The sequence below is a fragment of the Cervus canadensis genome, chromosome 12 (assembly GCF_019320065.1).
Source record: "Cervus canadensis isolate Bull #8, Minnesota chromosome 12, ASM1932006v1, whole genome shotgun sequence".
NCBI classification, from domain to species: Eukaryota; Metazoa; Chordata; class Mammalia; order Artiodactyla; family Cervidae; genus Cervus; species Cervus canadensis.
The window spans coordinates 18284966-18307950 of record NC_057397.1 but is presented as its reverse complement, the minus strand read 5'-3'; the positions used below and the strand labels follow the sequence as shown (position 1 = coordinate 18307950).

At 49.3% G+C, this 22985-nt stretch overlaps 2 protein-coding genes across 8 annotated transcripts in view; one reads left to right on the top strand and one right to left on the bottom strand.

Annotated features, from left to right (window-relative positions):
• Nucleotides 1-16690, top strand: part of SPIDR (scaffold protein involved in DNA repair) — a 284566-nt gene extending 267876 nt beyond the window's left edge. For 6 of the 7 annotated variants that reach the window (XM_043483179.1, XM_043483175.1, XM_043483178.1 and 3 more), the window contains 6 exons: nucleotides 186-390; nucleotides 1229-1375; nucleotides 10470-10563; nucleotides 11296-11413; nucleotides 11629-11682; nucleotides 16286-16690. In XM_043483179.1, the coding sequence (XP_043339114.1) occupies nucleotides 186-390; nucleotides 1229-1375; nucleotides 10470-10563; nucleotides 11296-11413; nucleotides 11629-11682; nucleotides 16286-16420 (753 nt within the window). In that variant the 3' untranslated portion in view covers nucleotides 16421-16690. The remainder of the gene's footprint in view (nucleotides 1-185; nucleotides 391-1228; nucleotides 1376-10469; nucleotides 10564-11295; nucleotides 11414-11628; nucleotides 11683-16285) is intronic. The other variant, XM_043483177.1, reaches the window with a different exon arrangement.
• Nucleotides 16691-17160: 470 nt separating this feature from the next.
• On the bottom strand, nucleotides 17161-18817 carry CEBPD (CCAAT enhancer binding protein delta). The gene has a single exon (XM_043483182.1). It carries the CDS (start codon nucleotides 18715-18717, stop codon nucleotides 17947-17949), a length of 771 nt encoding a protein of 256 aa, XP_043339117.1. The 5' UTR covers nucleotides 18718-18817; the 3' UTR covers nucleotides 17161-17946.
• Nucleotides 18818-22985: the final 4168 nt, after the last annotated feature.

Below are 22985 nucleotides of genomic sequence, written 5' to 3'. Positions count from 1 at the left end.
TTGGCCATGTCTGGGGTGCTGATGACCACGTATGCAAAGGCCATTGCATCTGTGGAAATACTTATTGAAATGATATCAGATATTAATGTTAATAATAATCATCTAAGATTATTGCCTTTAAAAATAATTTTGGATTTAAGAAGAGCTCCCAGGTTAATAGCCTTGACTGTGACTTTGAATTCTAGGCAAACAGTTTGCCTCTGGAGCCAAGGGAGATGTGGCTCGTGGTGACCGACATTACTCTGCAGACGCTGGACAAGGACTCAGGCCTCCCCAGAACCATTCCTGTGCGTGTGGCCGCCTCATGCCTGCTGGACCAGGAGGTCCGGGATGCTCTCTGCGAGGCCACCTCCCAGAGCTTCCTCTTCCGGGACGCTCTCCAAGACCAAGGTATGCCTTCCTCTTACTGACAGTGCTGGTCTGTCCCCTGGCCCAGAGTCCCCTGCAGACCAGGCCCCTGTGACAGCCGCCCAGACAGAACAGAGCGCCAGCCTGTGGTGCTGGCATGCAGGGGTGATGCTGGGGTCACTGGGGAGGGTCTGTCGGGTTGCGCTTTATGGGTACAGAAGTAACAAAACTGCTACCTAGAGCACCACTTTGTAAAACAAACAGAGCTCAAACATTTATGTCCATTCTTCAGTAGCCAACCCCTACAGCACCAAGTCCCTGTCTAGAGAACAATGGTGTTCGCGTGGGACCCACATGCATGCTCTTACCCTGTAAACCCTGTAAAACTTGTACCTCGTGCCACGTCAGGCTGTGTGATACTGGTTGATGTGCAGCAAATCCACATTTTGCTTTCTGGAACTTTCCCCAAGTATTTTTCATCCATGGTTGTCTGCATCCGAGCTGGCTGGAGTCTGCAGATGTGAAGCCTGCAGGTACGGAGCCCTGACTGTGTGCTTACACCCATCAGCGCTCTTTCCAGGAGCCACAGGAGGACCCTACCTGGACAGTGTATTTTCAGTGTTGAAGCTGCGGGACACGAAGTTGATCTTACTGCATCGAATGTGAACCCATGTTTGTGTGTGTTTAGAGCTCTGTCTCCCTTTCTGCACAGGCTGTGTCCCTCGACATACGGGGGCCCCACGCCAGTGCCCCTGACCGTGCTCCCCCACCCCCTGCCCCCAACTGCCAGAAGGCTGGTGAAGGACGCGTCTCTCCTGGCAGGAGAACTTGCTTGTTTCAAACCTAGAGCTGGAGTAATCCAAAGCATCTCTGTTGGCAGGTCAGATTGTCTGTGTTAGCCGAACTGTCCTCCTGCCTCTGAAACCCTGTGGGGGTATGATGGTGGGTGCCTGGGAGCTGACGGGCCCCCTGCATCTGGATGAGCTGGGCCCTGGCACTCGGGTCAACTCCATTTGCAGCATCCAAGGTGTGTATCAATCTTGATGGAAGAGAGATTTGTATTTTCTTAAATATCGTACTTACTTTGTGTTTGTTATCTATTCACTGAGTGTTTGTTGAGTACCTGACATAGGGTACATGAGGAACAAAATGAAAAGATGCCGGCCTTTCAGACACAAGCAGAGCCAGGCTGGCAGCCTCCAGGGCTCCGAGTGCCTGTCCCGGGCCCTCCCTGTGGGGCACAGACAGGAGCCCTGAGCCGAGGGCGAGGGGAGGGTGAGCCCATCAGATGAGGTGGGGGGCGGGGGGCGAGCAGGACTTGCCCAGGCTGCTGACGGGGCAGGGCGAGTAAGCACCCTGGGAGGAGGTGGCAGAGGTGTGTGTCGGGGGGTGGCAGTCGGGGTTGGGGGGGATTCAGGGCGGAGGTGGATCTGAGGGAGGGTTCAGTCAGGAGAAGACCTGACACGCAGGGGAACAGTGATCTGTGACCGCACCGTGCTCGTCCATTTCCAGAAAGTCCAGCGATCCCACACGTAACGTCGAGGGCCTGTGTCCTCCACCCCGGCCACTCGACTCCCAAACCCCGTGTGCTGTGTATGAACAGCGAAGGCTGTGACCCCACTGTTGCTCGAGCCCAAGTCCCCTGTGTGCTTGTGAGGCTGAGCATGTGTCCATTGTGTTCCCTTTACCATTAGTGTTCCTACCGAGACGGAGCTCCTCAAGCGCGTGGACTTGAAGAAGGCAGGCTCCAGCCGTCAGCTGGGTCTGTTCTTGCCCCCACTCTCTCAGCTCTGCTCCAAGGATGGCAGGACTGACCTCAGAGACTGGTTGAGGAGTAGGTGGGCTGACGGGGAAGCCTACGTTCCGTGCTCCCACTGCCACCGGTGGGTGGCTGGCTGGGGGCTCGGGGGCTGGAGCCAGCGACAGCAGGGACGGGGCCCAGACTGCCATGCCTGCCCAGGCAGAGCTGGTACAGGCCTTTCAGGAAAGTGGGAGGGCATGTGGGAAACCCAGGACAGCTGCACAAGCTCCATGTGCTGGAGGAGAGGGGCCAAGGTGGCCAGCTGGCCTTGTCCTGCTGTCCCAGCTGTGCTAACGGAGTGGAACAGTCAGATTTTTGTCTAAGATGAAGCCCTGCTTTCAGCACCACGGGTCGACTCTGGAGTAAAATGGGGGCTGGTTGGGAGGAGCACAGGAGAGGTTGGCTGAGAGTCTGGAGGCTCAGCGGGCTGGTGGACAGGTGTGAAGGCCGGATTCTGCAAAGCCGCCCAGCCTGTCCGAGGCCTGTGCTCTCCAGGCTCCCATCCCCTCGCGTCTCCCAGGGAAGGTCATCCAGGCTCAGAGCCAGTGGAAGGAGGAGGAGGTGACCCCAGGTGACAGTTCCCACCCCCAAACCCCTCCCACATTTTATGAGGAAATGTACCTGAAGAGCTGGCTTCCTGAGAAGGGTTTGGAGCTGTACCACTCTTACCTGCAGCCAGGGAGTAAGATGCATAGAGCTGCAGGCCAGGAGCATGCAGACAGTGGTGAGGACAGAGACTTGCCTTTCCTAAAGAACCTCATATTTTAAAGAAATAATAATTTGCAGTGAGATTTACAAAACATAAAATTTAACCATTTTAAAGAGCAATTCAGTGGCAGTCCATTTACAATGTTGTACAACCACCTCCTAGTTTACATTTTGGCTTTTGTCGTCTCACTGGCTTTGAAAACAGAGTGGCAGTCTCGTTATCAATCACAGTGTCATTGAGCAGAAATTCACCCTTTTAAAGTGTGCAACTCATTGTTTGTAGTGTATTCATAACAGTTGTGCAACCATCCCCACTAACTAGCTCCAGAGAGAAACCCCGTATCTGTCAGCACTCACATCCTATCCCCTCCCAATCCCTGGCTCCTGCTCCTCTGCCTTCTGTCTCATGGACGCTCATGTGAATGAATCATACACTGTGTGCTTCTTGGTTTCTGGCTGCTTGAACTCAGCAGGACATTTTCCAGGCGTTTCTCAGGCTTTGTTCCTTTCTGGGGCTGAATAGTCTATCATATGGATAGACCCTGTTTTATTTATCCATTCATTAGTTGATGCACACTTTTTTGATACGATAATTCATGCTGCTGTGAATTTTCATGTAAGGTCCTTGGGTGGACATCTACTTCCTGTTCTTTGAGTGTATTCCTGATGTCTGACATAGTTTTCATGTGGGCCACAATCACAAATAGACAGCGGCAGCAGAACTGAGAGGAAGCTGTGTTCCCTCCACACATGCTGGGGAGGCATCTGTAGGAAGTGACCCTTAAGAGGGCAGAACGTGAGGCTGAGACTGAACACCCCATGTCCAGACATGGTGACCAACGGGAGTGTCGGGAGGTACAGCCCAAGATGAGGGAGATCAGGTAGCCCCTGTGACCTGTCTGAAGAGGGGCAGTGCTGGTGGAGGGTCTCTGACCAGCGGTGCCCGTGGAGTGACCCTGGGCTGACACAGGCTGCCCGGAGCAGAGCTGTGACGGGTGACATTCCCCTGCTCCGTCCTCCCAGCACTGGGTATTCTCAGGTTGTAGATCGTCAGTCATTCTCACCGGCGTGTGCTGGTGTCAGGTTGCTGATTGAGTTTGTGTTTCCCTGACAGCATGTGCTATGGAGCATCATTCCTATGTTTATTTGACGTCTGTATATCTTCTGTGGTGAGGTGTCTGCTGAGGGCTTTGGTCCATTTTTATTCAGGTTGTTCAGTTTCTTATTGAGTTTTTTGAGTTTTTCATGTATTTTGGATAGCAGTCCTGTCCTAGATAAGTATTTTGCAAATATCTTTTCCCATCTATGGCATCTCATCTCTTAACAGTGTCTTTTGTGAACCAGTTTTAATTTTAATGAAGTCCAACATAGACTTTTTTTCCCCCATGAATTGTGGTTTTGATGTTGTATTTAAAAACTCATTGCCAGACTAAAGTCACCCAGATTTTTTTCCTGTTTTCTTCTAGGAATTTTATAGTTTTGCATTTTACACTTAAGTATACAATCCATTTTGAGTTAAATTTTGTAAAAGAGGTAAGGTCTTTTTCTAGATTGATTTTTTCCCCCAGGTGTTTGTCAGTTGTTGTAACACTGTTGGAAACACTGTCTTTTCTCTACTGAAATGTCAGCTCAGTTGACTGTGTTCATGTGGGTGTATTTCTGGGCTCTCTGGTCTGTTGTTGTTTTTCCTTTTGAGGGTAGGATGCCGTCTTGATGACGCTGTCTCTGTTGCATGTCTGTCCTCCAGCTCCATTCTCCTCCAGTATTGTCTTGCCTACTCTAGGCCTTTCTGCCTCCCATGTAAACTTGAAACTTGGCTTGTGGTATCTGCGGAGTGACTTGCTGTGCTTTTGATTAGAATCATGTTCAATCTGTAGTGCACCTTAGAAAATATGTACATCTTAACAGCATTCAGTCTTCCTGTACGTGAACATGGAATATCTCTCTCTTAATTTTGATCTTTGATGTGTTCAGCAGTGTTGTAGTTTTTCTCATATAGATCTGTATGTATTTTGCTACACTTATACCTAAGTATTTCATTTATTTTAGCTAATGTAAATGGTGTTGTAAGTTTTTAATTTCAAATTTCACTTGTTCATTGTTATTGTATGGGAAAGCAATTGACTTTTGTATTTTAACCTTGTATCCTACAACCTAGCCACAGTTGTTTCGTAGTGCTAGATTTTTTTCTTGTTGATTCTTTGAGATAGTCTATACAGGAAACTGTCACTTGTGAACAAGGACAAGTTTTTCTTCATTCCCAGTCTCTATCCATTTTATCTCCTTTTCTGGCCATCTCACCTTAGCTGGACTCCCAGCACCAGACTGAAGAGAAGTGATGAGAGAGACTGCCTTGCCCTGTTCCTGATCTCAAGGAGAAAGCACCACCTCTCCCACCATTAGTCAGTGATGTCAGCTGTCAGGGTCTTGAGTGTTTGTTGTTTTTTCAGTTAAAGATAATCTCTCTTTATTCCACATATTAAAGGGAAAGAACGTACCGGTCTCTTACTTCCCCTCCAGTTGGTTCTGATTATTAAGATCGATAATGTTCTGTTCTGTACCTGTAAAACTTTGCCCTGTGTCTGCAGGTTGATCTTCATAGATAAAAAACAGTAAATGGTGTTTTTATTATAATGATTATATAAATATTTTTCACTGAACAGGAAACTAGCACATACTCTATTTCCTTTCTTGTATGAATCTTTTCATGGAGTTTTGTGCTGAATTTTGTTTTACTTAACACTGCCTGCTCTACACTCTTTATTATTTTCCAAATCCTCAAAAATGATGACATATCTTTGGAGCCATCCTTTTCCTATGTAATTTCTCTCCTGGAGCCTTCTGTCCCTCTGAACCTTCCTTGACTGGTTGCTCTGCTGTCAGCTGTCATCTAGGCCTCCTCTGTATTAATCCTTTAGGGTCAGCCTTTCCTAAATCACAGAACTTCTTTGTTGGTTTATTCCAACTGTAGGCTTTTAATAAATGCTCTTTACCAAGGTGAAGAAACTTCCTCTATTCCTAGATTAATGAGAGTTTTTATTATCAATCGGTATTGAATTTTGTCAAATGGCTTTTCTGCATCTATTGATATGATCATATGATTTTTCTTCTTTAGTCTGTTGATATGATAGATTGTTGTTGTTATTATTTAGTCGGTAAGTCATGTCTGATTCTTTGTGACCCCATGGACTGTAGCCCACCAGGCTCTTCTGTCCATGGAATTTCTTGGTAAGAATACTGGAGTGGGTTTCCATGTCCTTCTCCAGGGGATTTTCCCGACCCAGGGATTGAACCTATGTCTCTTGCACTGGTGTATATTCTCTAGTGCTGAGCCTCCAGGGAAGCCCTGTGATAAATTACAGTAGTAGATTTTTAAAAATATTGAATCAGCTTATAAACCTGGAATAAATCCCATTTGGTCATGGTATAATCCTTTTTTTTATATAGTTGGATTAGATTGCTAATATCTTGCTAAGGACTCGTGCAGTTCTGTTCATGAGAGATCCTGGTCTGTAGTTGTCCTTTCAAGTAGTGTCTTTATCTGGGTTTGGAATTAGGTACATGCTGTCGTTAGAGGATGTGTACTCCCTCTGCTACTGTCTTCTGGAGGGGACTGCACAGGACTGGTATAATTTCTTTCTTAAATGTTTGGTCGGATTGATCAGTGAACTCCGCTGGGCCTGGTGCTTTGTTTTGGAAAGTTATGAATTATTGATTCAATTTCTTTAATATAGGCTTACTTCATTTTATTGTGCTTGGTAGATACTGTGCTTTTTACAAATTGAAGGTTTGTGGCAGCCGTGTGTCAAGCAAGTCTATCCCTGCTGTTTTTTCAGTAGCTCACTTAGTGTTTTGGTGTCACGTTTTGGTAATTCATGCAATATTTCAATTTTTTTCATTATGGTTATATTTGTCATGGTGATCTGTGATCAGTGATCTTTGATGCTACTATTACAAAAAGATTTCAACTTGCTGAAGGCTCAGATGATGGTTAGTGTAATTTAGCAATTAAGTATTCTTTAATTAAGGTGTTCGTTTTTTAGACATTATGCATTTGTTGCACATTTAATAAGCCATAGTATAGTGTGGACATAACTTTTATGCACACTGGGAGCTAGGGATCAAACCCAGACCCAGCCGTCGCCTGGCAAGGGAGTTGCCAGTGGCATGAAGACCCCAGACAAAATGTATTTCCTCAGCTCAAGTCTTGTTCCGTAATTGGAAGGAAATTGTGTAATCCCATGTAATTGTAAATGTTGTTAGCACTCACGGGTACCCTAGGATAAAAGGAAATGTGGTTTGTAGCAGTCTTCTTTTTCTTAATTCATTTAGCAGGCTCGCCATAACTGTGTGATTGAGTCTCTGTGCTGGGAGCCCTCCCCTCAGCCTGGACTCTGCCCTCTGTGAAGACGCGCCTTCCGGCAGTGCTTTGAGCTTTTACTGGCTTAACTTTCAGTCTTTTAAGCCTTTTACAGGCTTAACTTTGACTCAGTCTTGATTAGGTTTGTAAGAACAATGAAGTTAGCTAGGCAGTCTTTTTAAAATCAGGATGTGTTATTTTCATTTTCAAAAAGTCATTCAAGGATGCATTGCAGGAATGCGTTTTAATAAACCAAGCCTGCTTAGTTCTCATTATTTTATCCTCTACAGATAAATTTTTTCCTAATGTTTGTTCTAGTGGAAAATTAAATTCTTTGCTCCAAGAGTAGGAAGGATGACTCTCCTATTTTTCTGGAAACTTAGTTCACATCTTACTTTTTCTCAGATATCTCATTTCACCACTCTTCAACAAGGATGGTCTGAGATTTGCAGTGTATCTTGATGATATGTACAGTGCTTCACACTCCAAGAAAATTAGACCAACTCAATCCCCTGTTTAAAATTCCTTTCTGGCTTCTCATCCCTTCCAAGATCAAGTCTAGAATCCCAGGGAGACTTGGAAGGTGCTGGCAGGCACAGTTCACTGCTGTCTCACCTGCCTTTTCCTCTGCCTCTCTGGCCTCCAGCCCCACCTCAGGGTAAAGGGTGGACCCGTGTCCCTCCCTACCAGCAGCCCCACCTCAGGGCCATTCTTTCAGGAAGCCTCCCCAACACTTAGGCCAGCCTTGAGGGCCTCTCTTAAGCCCCTCTCGGGAGTCTTTTCCATTTCTCAGATCTTTTTTTTTTCAAGACACCATTTTTTAGAGCAGTTTTAGCAAAATTGAGCAGAAGGTTCAGAGATTTTGCACATTCTCTCTACCCCCACACATGCACAACCTCCCCCACCGTCAGCATCCCCACCAGATGGTATGTTTGTTGTAACTGATGAACCTGTACTGACACGTTGTCATCACCCAGAATCAGAGCTACAGCCAGGGTCACTCTTAGTGACTATATTGTGTGGATTTAGACAAACTTATGACACGCAGCCATCATTACAGTGTTGTACCGAGTGGTTTTCCTGACCTAAAACCTCTGTGCTCCACCTCTTCAGCCCTCTCTCCCCCTTAATACCTGGCAACCAGTGATCTTTTCACAATCTGTATAGTTTTGCTTTTGCCACAGTGTCCTATAGTTGGAACCATATAGTCTGTAGCCTTTTGAGATTGGCTTCTTTCAGTTAGTAATATGCATTTAAGGTTCCCTCATGTCTTTTCATGACCGGAGAGCTCTTTTATTAAAAATTACTGAATGATGTTCCATTTTCTAGATAAGCCAGAGTTTATGTATCCATTCACCTACTGAAGGACATCTTGGTTGCTCCCATGTTTTGGCAATTTAATAGTAAATAGCCACATACCGGTGTTTATGTGGACCTATGTTTTCAACTCCTTTGTGAAAATACCAAGGAGTGTGATTGGTTCATTGTACCATAGGACAGTGTTTAATTTCGTAAGAAATTGCCAAACTGTCCGCAGTGGCCGTACCATTTTTTATTACCCCCAGCAGTGACTGCAAGCTCCTGTTGCTCCACATTCTCGGAACCATTTGGTGCCGTCAGTGCTCAGGACTTGGCCATCCCTGTAGGTGTGCCGCGGTGTCTCACTGCTGTGTTCATAGGTGTGCAGGGGTGTCTCATTGCTGTGTGCATAGGTGTGCAGGGGTGTCTCACTGCTGTGTGCATAGGTGTGCAGGGGTGTCTCACTGCTGTGTGCATAGGTGTGCAGGGGTGTCTCATTGCTGTGTGCATAGGTGTGCAGGGGTGTCTCATTGCTGTGTTCATGGGTGTGCCGCGGTGTCTCAGTGCTGTGTGCATGGGTGTGCACGGGTGTCTCACTGCTGTGTTCATAGGTGTGCAGGGGTGTCTCACTGCTGTGTTCATAGGTGTGCAGGGGTGTCTCACTGCTGTGTTCATAGGTGTGCCGCAGTGTCTCATTGCTGTGTGCATAGGTGTGCAGGGGTGTCTCATTACTGTGTTCATAGGTGTGCCGCAGTGTCTCATTGCTGTGTTCATAGGTGTGCCGCGGTGTCTCATTGCTGTGTGCATAGGTGTGCAGGGGTGTCTCACTGCTGTGTGCATAGGTGTGCAGGGGTGTCTCATTGCGCTGTTCATTTGCATTTCCCTCATGACATGACACTGGACATCTTTTCATGTGCTTCTTTGCCATCTGTGTATCTTCTCTGGAGAGGTGTCTGTTAAAGTTTTTGGCCCATTTTTTAAATCAGGTTATTCTGGTTCTTATTATTGAATTTTAAGTTATTTGTATATTTTGGATAGATATTTACAGATATTTTCTCCCATGTTTCATGATATTTTTACTCATTTGTTTATGTGCTCTCCCAGTCAGACTGTGGAGTCCATTAAAGTGTAGATTGTGGCTTTTATTCTTAGTTTTTACACTTAGCTAAGTTCTTACATAGTGCTACATGTATATCCCACACTAAAAAACATTGTATACATATTTGTTTGTTGAATAAATAAATCACAAATGTTGGAGTAAAGAGAAATAGGGAAACCACATAAGAGGAGTTACTAACAAACCAGTAAGAATCTTTCCTTATCAAGAAAATGGAAACCAAGCAGTAGGATTCCATTCCACTGTCCAGGAGGCAGATACTTCCTGTAAACGTCCAGGCAGTGGGTAAGTGTGAACAGTGTGAGCCAGAGGTCCTGTGGGATGCACCTCTGAGGAGTTTTACCATCTCTGGGCTCACACTTTTGGACACAGTGACTCCACTCTGTGAGCCCATTCCGGAGGAAGGGCCCTTCACAGAAGGGGCCAAGTAGACAGATGCCTGCTGCCTTGTCCTAGAGCAGTTTGAACGCCTAGTGTCCAGTCTGGAGAGTGGTCAGGGGAACCGTGACGTAAATCTTCAGCCATGCAGAGCCTCAGGGCAGGACGTGACGGCGCAGGCATGGCGTGCTTGTCACGTACTCATAACACGCATGCTGGGAGAAGGCAAAAGTGAAAATACTCGGGGAGGTGGTAATAGGCCTAAGCTTTAAAACTTGTCCTTTGCTATAATTTAGCGCAATACATGGGAATTATAATAAGTTTAAGAGCATTTATATAAAGTCACAAATTGAGGAAACAAACCTGGGCACCTCACGTCCCCATCTGTGACCTGAGGGGCACACTGAGGCTGGGGGCCAGAGCCGCCTCTGAGCCCAGCTCCGCTTCCCTGATCCCAGGCACCGTGGTCGCTGTGGACGAGAGCACCGCCTGCTCGTGGCCTGTGTGTGATCTGTGTGGCAGCGAGAGACTGGGACGGAGCCCGGCAGACAGGTAGGGGGCAGCTGCTGGGGACCCCGCGACCTGGGGCCAGGGGGCACTTGGGACAGCTGAGCTGCCAGAGGAGGCTGGGCACGTTTTCTCCCCAAGTCACCCCTGGGCTCCTGCTGCTCCCTGAGGCACCTCCAGTCCTAGAAGAGAAAAGAGCGGGGCTTCCTCAGCTCCTCTGTGGTCCGGTGGGAGAGAAAGAAGTCAGGGCAAACACAAACATGTGGCACGTGGTGACCGCACGGCTGACCCTTTGCAAGCTGACGTCCCTTCCTGCCCAGCGTTACTGCCCCCCGCCCCCCACGCACCCTGGACCCATCCTCCGAGCCAGTCCTCTGGCCCCACTGGCTGTTAGAGGCACCCAGGGCGCCCTCACTTTCCTGCTGCTGGACACCTCCTGGGTGGTGGCCTCAGGCCCAGACCAGACAGCGCAGGGCAGGGCTTGGAGACGACGGGAGCATGGATCTAGGTTTCTGGGAGGCAGGAAGGAGCAGGGACGCAGGTGACCAGAGCAGGTCTGCCCGGCCCCGCCCTTTGTTGGCCGGGTGCTCAGCCGGGTGAGCTCTCTGCCAGGTCTCTCCCTCCTCCGGCCACTCTGCAAGTGGCCTGATCTCTGTGCCCAGGCTGCTTCGGGCCTGTGTCAAGACCTGGGTTTCTGAATGTGACGCCCAGACGCCGGGGTGCAGGGAATGTCTGGCCCCACCAGGCTCTCACACTCTGTCTTCTTGTCTCCAACAGCAGGGGCGCCTTCTCCTGTGGGGACTGCTCCCGCGTGGTCACCTCGCCTGTCCTCAGGAGACACCTGCAGGTCTTCCTGGACACCCCCTCGCAGCCTCAGTGCACAGTCAGGGTCAAGGTAGGAGCCGGCAGGGGCTGGTGTATCTGTGTCCACCTCCAGGGCCCCTTCACCTGCGGCCAGGTGGGGGCTGCCTCTCCTGGTCTCTTCCCGGGGAGGGAAGGCTCAAGTCTGCAGTGGAGCTGGTGGCCTTGAGCCACACGTCAGTCCCCGGGAGGGGTGTTTCCTGCGAGTGGGGTGGGGTGCTGACCCGGACCGCTTGATGGTTCTTGCAGCTTCTCCAAGACAGCATCTCCTCGCTCCTGAGGTTCGCTGCCTGTGAGGATGGGGTAAGTGGGGGCCCAGCCCCTGGGCGCGCTCCTCTCCTCTCCCTGTCCCTCGTGTGCCGGGCACCACCAGAGGTCAGACTCGGGAGGCTCAGCCTGGTCCCTGCTTCCTCCTCTGACTCACGCCTTTCCCTTTCGGAGCCAAGGTTACTTCTCATCAGCCCTGCAGGAGATATGGGGCTCTGTCCCCTGGCTTCCATTGTGGTAGGACCATCTCAGGGTTTCAAATTAGACCTAATAGCACAGCTGTCTGAGACACAGTTTTTAAATTGCTGGGTATTCTAGAGTCTGAGTGCATGGAAACTTCTCAGAGTTGCCCTGACTTAATGGTGGTAGCTTTGTGAAGAGGTCTGAGGCATGCTCCTGAAAGAGACTGCCACCTGAGCATACACGCCTCACCTTACACACTGGCATTACCTTATACATCCATATCACCTTACACACCCAGCTTACCTCACACACCTGTTACCTTACACACCCACCTCAACTTACACACCTGCATTCCCTTACACACCCACCTCACCTTACACACCCACCTTACCTTGCACACCTATGTTCCCTTACACATCCACCTTACCTCACACACCTACCTCACCTTACACACCCACCTCACCTACATGCCTACCTTATCTTGCACACCCATCTCACCTTACACATCCATCTGACCTTATACACCCACCTTATCTTACACACCCACCTCAACTTACACACTGGCATTCCCTTACACATCCACCTCACCTTACACACCTGTATTCCCTTACACATCCACCTCACCTTACACACCCTCCTTACCTTGCACACCTGTGTTCCCTTACACACCCACCTTACCTCACACACCTATCTCATGGTTACACACCCACCTCACCTACATGCCTACCTTACCTTGCACACCTATCTCACACATCCACCTCACCTTACACACCCACTTTACCTTACACACTTGCATTCCCTTACCCACCGAACTTCACACACCTGCCTTGCCTCACACCCTTATGGAGCAGAGAGCTCTGTCCATGTCAGAGCCATGTGAAAACCTGCGAGGGGCCTGTGTGTCTGCCCTCAGGGTTCAAAACCCAGGTGGCAGACGTGCACAGCTCTTGCGGTTGCTGGCAAAGAGGATGCTCACTTCGACAGAGCTAAGGGTTCCCACAGCCACAGGCCCACCCTGCATCCAGCCTGAATTTGGAGGCTCCATGCTGCCCTCCTGGCTGCTTGCCAGCCCCTCCTGGGCTTCGGGGTAGGGGGAGAAGCGGCCCTTACACTCTTCAATTTACACTGGATGTCAGAGTTTTAAGTAAATCGGAATGTCTGTGCACAGAATCTGTAAGGAGCCCTGGTCTGGTTGCAGTTCCAGCTCGAATCCCTGGCCTCATGCACCTCTTTAGAGCAACTTGGTGACCCCCCTCCCCCTCCCGCACACAGACCTTCATCCAAGGGGCTGCTGTGCGGTGGGGACCAGTGTCTAGAGGAGGGCTTGTGGACAAGTGTCCCTGGTCGTGTGCAAGTCTGATGGAAGTCAGCAGTTAGAGCAGCCAGGCTCCATGCTCCCTGCTGTCCTCAAGATGGGCAGAGGCCACGCTGACTGGAGAGGCCACAGGGACAGGGCTCCTGTCCCTGCAGAGAGACCCACAGAGGGAAGGTCATCACAGTCTTCACAAGCGACACCGAGAGGGTAGCCAGCCCGGGTGGGGACAACAGGGACCCTGCGTGTGTTCTCTTCTGATGGAAGTCCTGTTTCATGGGTGGTGAGCCCGTGGTTCTGTGACTGTTGGTCCTTGGGTAAGGCTCATGGATTGGAGAGTTCCAAGGTAGGGGGCTTTAAAGAGACACTAATGTGGCAGGCCCACCTCACCTCGCACCCTCAGGGAGGAGAGAGCTCTGTCTGTGTCAGGGCCATCTGGAACTTGTTACTGTGGAGGATGCTGGGAGAGTCCTGCTCACGGAGAACACAACAGAACGAAGCCCAGGGCTAAGTGCTTGGAGATGGTACCCACGGGCCCTGCAGTAACCTGGGTGCCTTTCCTTGGCCCCAGGCTCCCTGGACAGTGGCCCTCAGCCCCCTGCTCTCTTCAGGGGCCTGGCAGGAACTCCCTCATTCACCTACTCCCTTTTAATGGAGGCAGGCTGTACCTCCCACACATTGGACTTCTCGACTGCTTGCATCCTATTGAGCTCAGGAGGCTCGTGTATGCTTGTGTGTATGTGATCTGTGTGGGGGGGGCGTGTGTAGCGCTGCGCTGAGTGAGACGCCCAGTGGTGAGCACCTCAGTGTCCCCTCTGTACTGCTCTGCTGGCAGAGGCGAGGCCAGTAGGACTGGGCAGGTGCCAAGCTCGTCACCCCCAACCCCACCTCTGCGCTCAGTGGATTCTCAGGCTTTATGTCAACCTGGAAGGAAGTGGACATGGGTGTGGGTGAGACCTGGTTGGGGGCATCAGCCACGAGGATCACCTGAACTCCGTCAGTTTTTAGGGTGCGGATGTACATTCACAAATTGCAAAGAATCAGATGACTCTCCGTGAGAACCACAGCTCCATTCCCAGAACAAACTGTGCCACTTCTGGTCAGGACCCAGGAGTGTAGGGTCTCAGGCCTCCACTTAACAAGGTCCAGCTTCAGATGTGAAGGCAGTGGTCACACCCACCACTCCGCCTGAGTGACATCACAGAAGCAAGAGTCAAAGAAAATACACTGTACCTTTTAAGAACAGAGGCACGTTTTATAGTCACATGCACAAATACATGCATTCATATGACCAGCATGTGTGAGTTTGCTAGTGTGATTGTTTTTAACTTCTTCATGTTAATTTCCCCCAAATATAGGTATAATTTAATGTCCATTTATAAATGATAGTTATTATTGAAAACTTAGTTGCCAAACCTGGCATTTTAAAAAGAGGGTATTTTTCAGACTTTTTTTTTTTTTCAAGTCAGAGTTCGCGCTTGTATCCAGGTGACCTGGGCCCCCCGTGGACACACACAGGGGCAGCCCTCGTAGACAACACAGCGGCATACAGCATCACCATGGCCCTCCCAGCCCTGAATGGGAACCGCCCACCCCCCCTCCCCAGCATCTCTGCTGCCTTCCTGCCACTGCGCCTGTGCAAGGCCCCTGAGCACAGAAGCCCTGGGAGTGAACAAGGGTCTGGGACCTTGATGTCTTGGCCACAGGAGCCCAGCGGGAGGCCTCCACACTGTCCAGTCTCATCCTCTCATTTCCTCCCTTCACCTGCTTGACCTCAGCTCTCTCCCCCGCTTTACCTGAACATGCTACCAGGGAGGTCAGAGCTCCCTGTGAACCACGGTGGGGAAACAGGGCATTTGGCACTATGCCTGTCTTGTAGGTGCGAGACGGACTGCAGTGAGCTGGCTTCACAGCGTCCACATCCCAGACCGATCTGGACGTTTACTGCTGCGGAAGGAGCGGTCTCAGGGCTTGTGTGTCCACACTGTGCACACAGACCCACTGTCTAGACACGGCTCTGCTGGGCAGCAGTCACAAGGCCAGACTGGGGTCACAGATGTCCCCCAGTCCCTGGCCGGCCCTCATGCTCCTGTTGGCTGGGGCCTCGCTGGGCCCCGAGCCAGACATCCACATGGTCTGGACCCCCTCACGGCATGCATCTGGTCCTGAGCAGGGCAGAAGATGGGCCCCTGTCCTGACCAGGGATGGGGCACACTCTATGCCCCTCCCACCACACCATGCTCACAAGAAGCCAGACCCCAGGTGCCCATCAGGAACACAGACGTGCCAACCCTGGCCATGCTGTCTGACCGCCCAGCCTGGGTCTCCCTGCCAGGACACGTTAATGATGGAAGGGGCAAGTTAGCACTGAACTCAGTTATCACAGACATCCATCAAGTGTCTGGCACAGAGCAGGGCTGGGAGGAGCCCCAGCACTGTTCCTCAGGTCCTGCAGAGGAACGTCCCAAAGAACACGTGACCTTCTGGGGCTTCAGTCTTAAGACCAGTAAGCCTCTCTTTATGTTCAGCCCTGTTCCCCCAAAGAAAGTGTCCCGAGGTCTGATATCTGGAGACCAGGAGGGCACAACATACTGCCCCACCTGGTCACCGGGCCCCACCGCCTGGAGCTCTGCATTCCCACGTGGAGATGATGCTTGCCCGAGGCTAACCTGTTCCCTGAGACTATCATTAGACAGTGAGAAGGAAGGCCTTTCTACAGTATGGGGAGAGGCGCTCGGCTCAGGGCAGCTCTGGGAGAGATGAGACCTTGTTCAGGCAGGCAGAGCTAGTTCTTGACCAGAAGTGCTGGTCGGCTGCGGAAGTGGGAGTCAGCGGCAGCATGATGGAGCTCCCGCTGGGGCCCGGGAGCAGCTTCCCCCCCAGAACGGCCAGCTGAGAGGTGTGCACCTTGTATCCACTGACAGACATCGATAAGAGACATTCTTGATGTTCTTGTGGAAAAACAAACTCAGCTACCAGAAAAAAGCAGTTCCTTCCTTGGCTTGTATTGCAGCCTATTCTCATCTCAGGAGAAGGTCACGGGCCAGGGAAGGGCCTCCTGCTCTGGCTGTGGTGTGCTGAGTCGCTGGGGAACAGGGTGTCCAGGGCTGTTTGCTCTAACCAGCCTGCCTCTCCTCCCTGCAGAGTTACGAAGTGAGGAGTGTCCTCGGAAAGGAGGTGGGGCCGTTAACCTGCTTTGTCCGGTGCATCACCACCCACCCGACCTGCAGCGTGGGATTGGAGGAGGTTGAGCTCCTGAGCGAGGGGAGAGCCTCTTGAGAACTCTGGCAACGGCCATAGGATCTGTGAACTTTACCAAGTGGCTGAGAGGTGGTGGTGGTTTGGGTCATTTCTTAACCCTGGGCAGAGTGAATGTACTTTATGATCTTGAAGTGGAACTTCACGTTAGTAAAATGGTTTTGTAAACTATAAATCAAAATACTTTTTTCTATGATTATATATTTTTATTACCTTTCTGCATGTTAAAGCTTAAATAAGCTTCAGGCCTTTGTATTGTATTTATTTTAGATAATACAGTAGAAAAAATTATTTTGTCCTACTCTAATTTTAAAGTGTTCTGTTCAAATTTTACCATGATTCAACAGGTTTTTTTTCTTCCCCCATTTCTTTTAACATTTCCCCAAAGAATACCCGGCAAAGGGCAAACCTTTGTCTCTCTTGTCTATTACTGCTCTGCACAGTCGGTGTCCAACCTAAGTGCTTTGCAGTTGGTTATTTTTTGGAAAATGTTCTGGGGGCACTGTGTCAGAGGTCAAACTGTTATGGGTAAAGTACAGATAAAGTGAGAGAACAACAGGTCTGGTTAGCACTGGGTGCACAGACAAGGCCACCCCGCCACAGAAGAGCTGGGTCATCGTTCACCTTGTTGGCAGAGTATCTGAGTTAAAAGTAAAACCCCGGATTAATTATCTCTGGACACTAAAGATTTTGTTTCCTCCCTTATGACAATATAATCCTGACAGGCCACGGTTAATAAATTACATAATATAGACGTAGCAGCCAAGACAAAGAAAGGCTGCCCAGTACCCACTCTCATGGGGGAAAGGCAACGACTTTATTTATTCGTCCAGGTTAATCTTTCAAACATTACAAGTACTGGCAAGGTAGCCGGTTTTAAGTAGCTTTGTGACTGTCCTTCCCATCTCCTACATGACTTGTACTTTACGCACTTGGAAAATCTACTTGAAGCTGACTAAAGAAGTGAGGAAAGTGAAAGCAAATCCCATGAAAGCCAAGATGAATCGGGCTGGTTTTCGGGTAACCGAGCCCTCTTCTCCTTGCCCCTAGACCCCCACTCGAGGTGGGACGCACTCCAGTGGGTTTCCAACACGTTCCCGGGGCGCGGGCACCTTCCACCCGAGCGGGTCTCGGCAAGTTAACCAGCACGTCCGCAGGTGGAGTTCGGCCTGTTTGAGAAGCAAAGCAACCCGGGATGACCGGCCCCGGGGTGCAAGTCAGCCAGACGCGCCCTCCCCTGCGGGTTCGGAGGGCCGCGAGCGCAAGAATCAAAGTGGGTCTAACGCGTCTTTATTCTTACAAATACTGTAAAAATCAGTATAAAAAAGTGAGCATGCTCAGTCTTTCCCTCGTATCTACAGTACAAAGGCTTGTCGGAAAAGTCTCTTTTACGAATGTACCTTAGCTGCATCCTAGGCGTAGGATGTAGAGAAGCTGCCGTCACAGTAACTTAGGGTCCACGCGGCAGCTGTCCGAGTCCCGGCCAAGCGCGGGAGTCCGGCCCGGCGGCTCCAGGCAGTGCGGCCGTAGCCCGCGCGCCCCCCGCGTCACCGCGCGTCCGCCGCCCCCGCGCCGGGCAGGAAGGGCGCGCCGGGCAGCTGCTTGAAGAAGCGCCGCAGTCCGGCCAGGTCCCGCGTGAGCTGCTCCACGCGCTGCTGCAGCTTCTCGTTCTCGGCCGAAAGCTCCACCAGCTTCTGCTGCATCTCCTGGTTGCGCCGCTTGGCCTTGTCGCGGCTCTTGCGCACAGCGATGTTGTTGCGCTCGCGTCGCTGCCGGTACTCGGGGCTTCCGCGGTCCGGGCCCCGCTTGCCCGCTGTCTTGTCGCGCGCGGGCCCGGGCGCTGGGGGCGCGGGGCTCCGGCGCGGCGGCTCTGGCGACGCGGGCGGTGTGGGTTGCGCAGCGGCCGCGAGGCTCACCACCGTCTGCGCGCACGCGGCCACCTGCGCGGGCAGCAGGGAGCCGGGCGTGTCGCCGTCGCCCCAGTCGGGCTCGCGCTTGAGGGGTCGCGGCGCCGGACCGGGGCCCCCGAGGCGCGCGGGGCCACCGGGCAGTAGCTCCAGGGCGCCCGCTTTGTGGTTGCTGTTGAAGAGGTCGGCGAAGAGCTCGTCGTGGCACAGCTCCAGGGTGGGCACGGCGGCCATGGAGTCGATGTAGGCGCTGAAGTCGATGGCGCTCTCGTCGTCGTACATGGCGGGCGCGGCCGGCTCGGCTCCGCGACCTGGCTTCCCCACTCGGCCGGGCTCGTAGAAGGCAGCGGGTTCCGCCGTCCAGGGCGCGCCGCGCGCCGGGCCGTCCAGGCTGAAGAGCGCGGCGCTCATGGCGGCGTCGGGCCGGCGGCGAGCGCGGTCCCCGGGCGGGTCGGGCGCTGCCTTTTCTAGCCCGGCTGACGCGCACGCCCCGCCCCGGCCGCGAACCGCGGGACCCCCGCCCGCGCGCCTCCCCCGCGCTTCCTGCCCGCCGGCCCGGCCCGCGCGGCGCTGCCGGGAACGACCCTCCCTTGGCCGCGCCTCCTTCTTCCTGCTGGTGGGTCGGCGCCTCCGCGCCCGCGGAGCCGGGGCGGAACCAGAACGGGGCACTGGCCCGGCTCGCGAACTAGGGCACCGTGGCGCTGCCCCGCATCTTCAGGGAGTTCGGGCCGCGGTGCTTCTCGATCGCGGGGATGCCCCCTTGAGGCTCGGCCAGGTCTGGGGAGCGCGCCTGGGGCCAAGGAGAGCCTCGAACCCCGCGCGCCCACGAACCTCAAGAGCGCCCGAGAACTCCGGGCTCAGCTCCCGTGAGCCCCGCGCCCCGGACCCTGCCTCCAGGGCCACAGAGCAGTGCCGTTTTGTCATGGTGTCTTACTTCGGTCCTGTCTTTACTTCCAGACTTTTTTTTTTTTTCTTTCGTCTGTTTAGTGTTCCAAAAAGAAGTGCCTTTGGATCCAAAGCAGTGGGGTAATTCCCCTTTAGGAGAAAGATAATATTTAGACTAGTAGCTCTGACAAGGTATTAACTTGCTAGCTCTTCACTTTATAACACTCAGGAGAAGACTGTCAGTTGGCTTTGCTGGTAAACATTTGCTACAATTCGGGTCAGGCATTTCGAGTTAATTCTATTTTTCACATCACAGTCCGTTTTCAGACCGGGCCTCCGTCCACATCCTTTTTCATTTTGCTGCTTCCCAACACCAGGCAGTCCACAAGCCCCACAACCCTCCACAGTATGCCAAAAGTAACTTCTAATGTGTGGTTCATGCACACCCTCAGAAAAGACATTTATTTTGGAAGTCAGAAAAACGCTACTAAAGCCCTCTCTAGTCAGGGAATGCAAAATAAATACTTGCACAGAAAACCGTATTCTCCTGAAAATAATTTGGTGACATGATTAGTAGATTCAGATGTCAAGTTGGGATTGAGTTTGAGATGCTACACCCATATTTTTTAGATGAAGTAACTAGTAGTTGATAACTTTTCGATAAGAATTTTCTTCCCTTTTCCAAAAATGAGAAAGGAAAGATCATAGACCAACAAAGTAGGAATTTGTTATGACATTTAAAGGCAATCAAAATACAATAAAATGATTTAAAGTTTAGCTTTTGTGTCAGTAGTTTACACTCATTTCTTAAATGTCTCCACCTACTGTCTTTTCCTAACTATTAATTTTTCCAAAGTAAATACAAAGTTGTTCATAATTTCTCATTGTCAGGAATCTTGAGTTTTCTGATTCTGAGTGATTTTGTGTGGTTTTCCGAGCAGGACTGTACAAAGGAAGCAGTCACATAAAAAAGCGTTTTCTTGAAAATGTTGGAGCCAGCTGAAGCAGAATTTCTTAAACTTACAAGATTAGAGCATCTGGTATAGGGTTTCCGAGTTCTTTATTCTCAGGGACCATAGTGACAGATCTTGGCATAACATTCATAAAAGAGGCAAGTTTTCAGTGCTTGGGTACTACCAGTAGCATTTTTACCTTAGAAAGTCAGCTCTGAATTGTTCAAGAGCAAAAGGCCCAGTCTGATAACTTTTCTTTTTTTTTCCCTAAACTTGAAACCAGTTACTCCTACAGGGACAGTCAGAAGGATAATTTTTTCTTCATCAGAACACTACCGACATTAAGAGAAAAATATAGACAAAGTAAATATTTTGAACCTTACTAAAAAGACTTTTGCCCATAAAGATATTTTAGATAGAGATCAAGAGGAAGATATAAAATTCTGAAGGTTAGAAGAGAAATAAATAAAGAGATGACTTTTTTCTAAATGCTTTAAACATGGACCACATGATCTAAAATTCTCTAGAAATTGCAAGTCCAGAAACATTGTTGAAGTTCAAAAATCTAAGAAAAAGAAATCTGCTCTCAGAAGCAAGTTAGAGTGAGTTATAGAAGAAACCTTTTTCCTTTGACAGGCATACCCTTAAAGCTGCAGATGAAATCCCTGTGTTTAATAAGTGAGCTCACATTCCTGGAACATTAAATGCTTGCTAGAAAAATGTTAAGGAGTGGTACGGAATTCTGGGTGGGTTAGTACATAATATTTAAAGTAGTGTGTGGTGAATTTTGAAATGATGCAGAATGGGAAATGCTTGAATAAATGGGAATTCTTATATCTTTATGTTGCCTTTTGATTTTTTTGTATAGTTCCTGATGAGCTGAGCTATACTGGTTAATTAGCTAGAAATGAGGAAGCCCACAGGTTTGTGAATTTCATTTTAAAGGACAATGAGGCCTTTGAGTTCTGTCACTTCATGTACTGTTTTAGACTCCTTTTAGAATTTTCTGGGACTAAAACTTTTCCTTAATAGTGGTTCCATGGAATGGACTCTTGAAAATGGAAGCATCAGGACTCTAGCTGATTCAGGTCTCCTCCCTCAAGAATGTAGCCCAAACTCCCTTAATGAGCATCAGTAGAATTTTTAAGCCTGACTGGCTAAGCAAACAAGAAATATTGTTACTATATAATATTTATATAATGTAAATTTTTAAATATTCATGGTAAAAATCTTATCCACAAACCATCATTATCCCTGTTTATATTTCACTTTCTTGGTATTTCTTATCTGTTCTATGTCTTTTAGATATAGTTTGATATTTTAGGATTTCTCAGTTTACCCCAGCAGAAGCCATATATAGATGCCTATCTTTGGCTATGCATTTCAATGCAACAGTTTTCTGGAGCTAACCGTAGCTGTAAATTAGCTTCCAATTTTTCTGTAAAGTTTTAAGGAGTAAAAGAACTTACCGTAAGAGCAACATTAGTTAAGCAGAACGGACTTATACAGTAGCAGAATAGAAAATGTATTGACACTTTTATGACGACCATCTCAATGATATTTGAATTCTTGGATAGAATGACTATCATTTTATGGAAAAATAGAAGAACTAGTGAATTCACTTTGATGTCAACCACAAGGAAAGGAAAGCACATTATTTGACCGCTTTCATTTGCTTTTCTTCTATCTGTAGACTATATCAAATAATGTTAAATTCTAAAAATTGCCTGCATCTCGTATCTCTTCTATCTCCAACTGTATATCCTTACTAGGTTGCACTGTTAAGTGATTCAATTTTCTGCAAAGATTGTGTTGTCACAATATCATTTCATGCAGTTAATCATCTTGCTTCATAGAAAAGTTCTGAGATTCAGCTCAATTGTTTGGGGGATGTGGGCATCTCTGACACTTATCCTAGGCTTGTTTTGATGAGTTGGCCCCAAACTTGCACCAATCTTGATTACCTACCTTGTCAGAAGAATATATAAGAGAATCCTGGAACAAGTAAGAGAGGTGTTTTTCCAGGTTTTGCTGGGAGAATGTGGGGTCGTGGAAGGAAGAAAAAAGAAATGTCTTCTGGAGATGTAATATTCAGTGAAAACAACATTCTTGGTGATTTGAACACTACTGTGCCCTGTATAAAAAAAGAGAACTGGTGGTCTTGGGAGATGGATATGATGCATTAGACAATAGAACATAATTAACTCATAGACACTTGAAGGATTTTCTTCCAAGCATCTGCTAACACTTGGTTACTAGAAAGAAGTAGTTGCACATGGACTCGGCTTGTTATTGAGGCAGCACACTTACCGTCAGCTCTATGCCAGGACACGCAGAGTTTCCTATTGCCCTGAAAAAAAAAATGTTACAAACTTAGAGACTTAAGAGACACAGATTTATTATATTATACTTCTGGTTTCAAAAGTTCATATATTGGCTTCACTGAGCTTAAATCAAGATGTTCACGGGACTGATTCTCTTTGAAGCTTCTGAAGGCAGAATCAATTTCCTTGCCTTTTACAGTTTCTAGAGGCCACTTGAGTTTCTTGCGACCCTTCCGTCTCATCCCTGCAGCCTGTGGTCTGGTCCTCCCTTCTCCTATCCGTCTCACTCGGGCCATTAGGCACCGTCTTTATAAGGGTCTTATGAGTCCACTGGGCTGGACCTGGTAATTCAGCTTCATTCCCCATCTCAAGACCCCTGAACTAATCACATCTGTTAAGTCTCTTTTGTCATGAAGCGTAACATATTCTCAAGTTCAGAGTTTGGGACATTGTATTAGTATTAGTTTTGCAAGGGCTGCCTTAACAAATTACCACCAACTAAGTGGCTTAGACAAGA

Bases quoted from the DNA above. Each gene is read 5' to 3' on its own strand.
- CEBPD (XM_043483182.1), bottom strand. From the start codon at position 18,717: ATGAGCGCCGCGCTCTTCAGCCTGGACGGCCCGGCGCGCGGCGCGCCC.